Here is a 6206-nt window from a genome sequence, read left to right on the forward strand (position 1 = left end):
AAAGGTTATCATCATTAAGTCTCATCAACATCAATATTTCCACTAAATAAGAGGCAAAAAAAAAAAAGTTTGATAACGAAAAAGCCTCTCAGACTCTGAGCCCAGCAGCACCAAAACTATTTTTATTACAATTAATTTAATTTCACATAATTATCGCGGTAGAAGCCATTTGTTTGTTAAACAAAAACATATTTACCGTGTTTGATGTTTGTTGTAAATGACGTATTCTCACAAAGAACGAGGTAATTAGTCCAAGTTTGTCGTTTATTGAACGTTCAGAAACTACAGCAGCTGTGATGAGCCACAGCAAAGGTAAACAAAGGTAAAATAACTGAACAGGTGATCAACTCTAAACCACTCGCACATTTTTTACTCTCCGTCTCTCTTTGTCATTTAAGCACAGCCGTTGCCATGGCAACCTCCTGCGCTCCACAAGCCGACCAGAGATTACGTTAAAAACATAACATTCAGTCCGTTACGATATCAGGTTTTAAGGCTTGATATTTATTTTGCGATCATTATTAAGCCTCCCTGAACACAGCGGTGGTTGATTAGTTCATTTTAAACTCCTGCTCTGCTCGTTATTTTGGTAATGGAACCGAAGCGCACAGAATTGCGCAACACCTTGTAGAAACAATAATCACTGAGATTATTATTGTTGTTGGGTCATTAAGTTGAAAAGTTTTTGTTGATTATTTTTGTTGTTGTTCTTTAATAAAGTTACGAACGTTTTAAGCCAATCAGAGGAGGACCTGCTGGTCTCAGCCTCCTGGCGGCGTTCAGTTTGTCACCTAATGCCGAGATCGACTCAAAACCTTCCGCGATCGACATGTTGCAGCTCTGTTCTAACAAAGCACGAACAGTTCAGAAACAATATGAAATGGGAAAAAAGTTATTTATTAACTGATTAAGTCGTGTTTTAGATTGTTCTTGAAAAACTAATCAGTCACGGCTGATTAGTGGGTGAACTCACGGCTTCACAGTGAACCCATTGATTCTTTACAGCTGACAGCCGCTCCCCTCTCTTGCTGGTACTGATTAGTACCTTACCGTACCCCCTTACTTTCACCCCTGCTTGTGGCAACCATCCGGCTGTGCTGAACACCTGGGTGGACCTAACTCCGCCTTTGAGATGAAGCTCCTCCTCAGAGCTGCAGATTCCAAGCTTCTGAACTTCCACTTCACAGACTAACTCTCCCCCGTGACTCCCTACTCAATCCCTTCAGACTAGCCAGCAACAATTAGCAAACAACTGATTGTACTGCACATCTGCTGAGCTCATTTTAAGAGCTACCCATCAGTGAAACGCCGGTAAAAAAAAAAAAAAAAAAAAAAAAAAGAGTTGTTAGAGGAGCCATGTTGTGTTGACTTCTTGAAGGCGGAGTTTCAGGAAGAGCGGGAGCTTCTTAAAGAGACAGAGGCAGAATTTTAAGGCGTTAAATTACAAAGTCAAATTTCTGTTAAGTCAAGTTAACATAGTTACTCGACTGCTATAAAATGTCACTATGTGCCTGGAAAATGCACAGCATTGCCCCTTTAAGTTTAAATGACGCAAGGTTACCAGGTGCATCTGTCAGTATGCAATTTGACCAGATAAACCTTACTGTTTATCTGGTCAAAGGCTACCAGACTGGTTGCAAAGTCTTTAAAGTGGAGGTGTTAAAGTAAACAGGGCTGAGCACAAATGCACACCACACTTTTAAGATTTTTTTTATTTGATGCAGTAAAATATAACTGGGTTTATGCTTAAACCCTGATTAAAAGAGAAAAAGTTCAACAGGTGCAAATGACACACCAGCCTGTACATTCAATACCCATACCAATAGTTTGCATGGTTAAATGATGCTTGACATTTACCAGGTTGGAAGTGTTGACACTCCACATGTAGAACTAATTACACTAGACCAAAATGAATAGCTTCATGTAGTCGTGTTGCAAACAAAGAGCCTCGACAGTTCAGGAAGTAATATTAATGATTGCTCCCGGGTGTAAGCTAATTTTACTATCCTACATCTGGTTCTTTCCTCTTGTGTGCTTCCTCTTGCAATATCTGCTTGCATTGTTTTTCTCTCTTCACTGTTTTCTTTTTGTTGCCATTAAGCTTATTCGGGGGTTAAAATGACCGATGAAATTTCAAAAGAAACTAGGTCAGACTGAAAAAAATCTGTCTCCGACTGACTTATCTATATCATTGGAATTAGGGCAGAAGAGTTAGTATTTCATGGAGAGAATGTTTTGGTGTCTATTTAGTGTATTGAGCTAATGCTTATTTATTCATTTTTGTTTTTTCAACCAAAAGTACATGTGCTGATTTTCATTTTTTACAGTTTGAAACATCACAACTGCATATTTTAATTATATTATGTTGGGGTTTGATGTGGTAATACAAATCTAACTAGTGCATAACTCTGATGTCAAAGGAAATGTAATTTTCAGAATTGTTTGCAAATAAGAATCTGCGAAATAAGCACTGAATATAACAATTACACTAAACAGAAAAGACTTGATCTTCACATTCTCATGAACAAAAATGACAGGAATAATGTGAAAATATTTAAAGTAAGTAATAATTTGAAATTTAAAAAAACCCTCAAATGTTTTTTAAACATTTGAGGGTTGGGAAGACCATGCTTGGTTGTGTCTAAATATGTGAAAAGGGATCAGGCTCGGATAAACTGAATACAATGAAAACTAACTCAGGACCTGGTGACAAACAATACATATTATCTATGGTGTGCTTATCTGGAAGACACTTGTTTGCATTATTTTTTTTCATTCTTGCACAAAATACACCGCTTTCTTTCCCCAAGTAGGCTATCACATGCAGTGCAAGCTGATCCCTTTGAAATATTAACTTTACTTTCAGTGATGCAGGCAGAAACTCATCATCCTCAAATAAATAAAGCTTTGTGCTTCTAATTGGTGCTGATCAGAACTGGAGGCAGCTGGCCAGTGTCTCCCGAAGAACTTCACATCCTTGCCCTGTCTTCTCTATTGATTTTGGTCATATAAATCTAATTTTGAGTTATCCCATGCATTGATTTCCTTTATTTGTCATGGTCCCAGAGCCAAGTCATAACAAAGTGGGGGCTTGTCTAGGATTTGAACTCTGAACGCAGGAGTCCGCCCCAGCTGTTGTAAGTTGGGAAGACCATGCGTCCATCACAGTTGATCAACGCTCCAGATGTACTGGGTGAGTGTGACTCCTGGAGTTTCAACCAGTAACCTTCTTGCTGTGATGCCACAGTGAGCACCATCCTATAGCCTGGTTAGCTCCAGTAGCAACTGCCAGTGAATAACATTAGTTTAACGTTCACTCTCATCCCTCTGTGAATTTATGGAGAATCACAACATTAAAATATGTTTGGAATTTTTGAAGAGTACAAATTGATACCAGAGTGGGATATTTGATTTGTTACACAGTTACACCATTAGAACAAGCTTAATAGCTTAGGTGAGAGGTTATGAAGGACCTATTACGGAAAATTCACATTTTGCTCATTTTTGTACATCCATTTTGGGTCTCTATTGCTTCTACAAACAGTCCAAATGCTAAATGATAATAATAAAGAAAATAAATCCTAAGGAGAAAAACAGCTTAAAATTTATAGAGGAATTATTTTATAGCATTTCATGAGGTACCAACTGCCTAAAAAGTGCTAAAGAAAATAAATGCACAAATCAGAGTGACAACAATTTTGGATTCTGAGAAGGGGGTGAGGATAATTGTTTGAAAAGGTTTTGCTGCCATCTGCTGACACAAACCCTCAAACATCAGGATGTGTAGTGATATGAAAGCATTTGAACCATTACTGCTTTCTTGTGTGTTTTTGCTTTTTTGTCACCTTTACATGCTTCAGGTCACCAAGGATTTTGTTAATATCAGACACAAATAAGCAGCATTAAAGGAATAAGCAGCTTTCAAATTATAGTTTCATTTATTAAAGTAAAAGCCAGTTTGCTTCACTGCCGGCTACTGACATTAAGGGTGTGTGAGACCCTCAGTCTGTCTGTCTTTTCTAAAATATGAAAATATGTAATATGCTACGGCAAATTGAATTGAAGGACAGTATTATATATTATCTTCTATAGATTTCTTACAAAAGCAATACTGGTAATTGCTACTCTTTCTTGTGTAGGCAAATAGAGTCCAGAGTTAGAAATATCTTCCTCTTGTTTAATGAAGGGCATGGCAGAGTGTGCAGGAGACGTTTCCATGATGTAGCAGAAGTAGATGGAGAGAGGACAAAAACACAAAAAGCTTCATTAAGTAGAGCCTTCAACCATTCAAAGATAATAACACCCAGTCTGGTATCTATAGAGCAGATATTTTATAGCAGGAGATGAAAACACCACCATCCCCCTACCCTCATTTTCACACCCCTGCTGGGCTTTAGGATCTGAACACCTGTTTCACTGAGGAGCTACAAACAGAAATGTTCCATCGCTTTGTTCAAACAAAACAAACACACACTTATAAGGAGCATTTCTGGGTCCTTCTGGGCTTTTATATTTATACACGTAACAACTGACATTAGTCCTCTTGAATGGAAATCGTTCTGTTTAAAAAAAAAATAATTATTTCATTTTCAGTAATGTGAATCCCATGTTACTGGTCTGTTTTTGTTTTTGTTTTTTGAACTATTTAATTAACATTGGATTAATTTTATGTTTTTGGAAGTTTCTGATTTGTAATTATCAGAACTGTCCTTTTTTTAATGCTACTCCACATGATTCTTAACGGGGTCATATGGAAAATGCTTTGGGGGGAAAAAACAGTATATTGTCCTTTTAAAATTTCTCAAAAATGGGATCAAACTGCATATTGTAAGAAAGATTATTAATAATAAAAAACACACACACACACACAAAACAAATCTGTTTTCCTTTCACCTCAGTCACAAAAAAAAACTTTTAAAATAAAGAAATATATATACACTCACTGGTGTCAAACAACTTCTTAAGAACTGGTGTGCAATCTAATCTATACTAGTATAATTTTTTTTAATCTGATCTTACATTTTCTTTGGTACATAAAGTGTTTCTTTTTGAGAGCTGTTCACCTGCTTTGCGTATTTAGGCAGAATCTTCATGTCAATTCTATTCAGGCCTGGCTCGTGAGATCAGCTGTGGTTAATCTCAATGGCAGTGGTACCACACCACCAATCTGTCACCAAAATCAATGGTAGATCTTGTTGATGCTCATTATTTTTTGGAGGATACAATTTAATACAATCTAATATCAGTTCGGGGGATGTTATATACTTCTGGTACCAAACAAAAAACACAAAACCCTAATAAGTAATTTTACATTTCCTTTACTCCAGGTAATCATTGATTTGTCTAAACTTCTGAAATATTTTTAGAGCATTTTCATTCATCTTATTAGCAGCTGTACGGCATATTGATCCTTGAGATGTCCCAGCAGGGCAGCCCCTACCTCTACCCGAACTGGACTCTGGCGTTGGAGATGGGAGTGATGGTCTCCAGTCCATAAGCGATGGCGAAGGCGTCTTTTCCGTAGTGCATGATGGAGGAGTAATCATAGGGAGTGTTCAGGTTGTTGGTGTTGTGCTTATTGAAGTTGTAGGCGGTGTCGGGGATGATGTTCTGCCAGTTGATCCTGACGTAGGAATCGCGGTCGCTCCTGTTCTGCTCGTGCTGGAAGCCCAGAGCGTGGCGATCCCTCTGTAGATGCAGCCCTGCTTGTTTAGTGAGAGCTCTTGCATGCGGAACTGCACAGAACCGTTCTTTAAAGCATAATGAACTAACCCTCTAAGATAATGCTGTTTTTAGGTGAGAAGCTTTCCTTACTTTATACAGCGCGGAATAGCACAAAAGTATAATAAGGCGCAACGAGCACTTGGAAAGTATTACTTTGTACTAAATATTTACTCAAATCTATAAATCTAACATAACATTCTACATAATTAACAATACTAATACGCTTTTTGCAAACAACCTTATTAGAACTCACCATTAAAAGAAAACCGTTCATCTGCCATCATCGGAAGCCATGCTAACTAGCCTTAGCGCGCACGGGCCTGACAGACAGCGTTAAGACCCGCCTCCTGGCTTTGATTGGTTGTTTCTAGTTAGAACTGGCACAGGAGCTTGAATTATTTTTTTCATGATTTATTTTCTCATTCTATGCTGTCTATACATTGACAATGTAAAAGCCTATGTAAAAAAATTAAATACTTCAT

The 6206-nt window shown here is 37.7% G+C and overlaps 1 protein-coding gene across 1 annotated transcript in view; it reads right to left on the reverse strand.

Annotated features, from left to right (window-relative positions):
- The window catches only part of LOC106962063 (high choriolytic enzyme 2-like), a 14910-nt gene extending 9181 nt beyond the window's left edge, over positions 1-5729 (reverse strand). The window contains 2 exon segments of the mRNA XM_015056220.1: positions 5441-5681; positions 5684-5729. Of these exon segments, the coding sequence (XP_014911706.1) occupies positions 5443-5681; positions 5684-5729 (285 nt within the window). The 3' untranslated portion in view covers positions 5441-5442.
- Between the last annotated feature and the right edge of the window lie 477 nt (positions 5730-6206).

The sequence above is a fragment of the Poecilia latipinna genome, unplaced genomic scaffold (assembly GCF_001443285.1).
Source record: "Poecilia latipinna isolate Pla-1442-1.1 unplaced genomic scaffold, P_latipinna-1.0 Scaffold1366, whole genome shotgun sequence".
Classification (NCBI taxonomy): domain Eukaryota; kingdom Metazoa; phylum Chordata; class Actinopteri; order Cyprinodontiformes; family Poeciliidae; genus Poecilia; species Poecilia latipinna.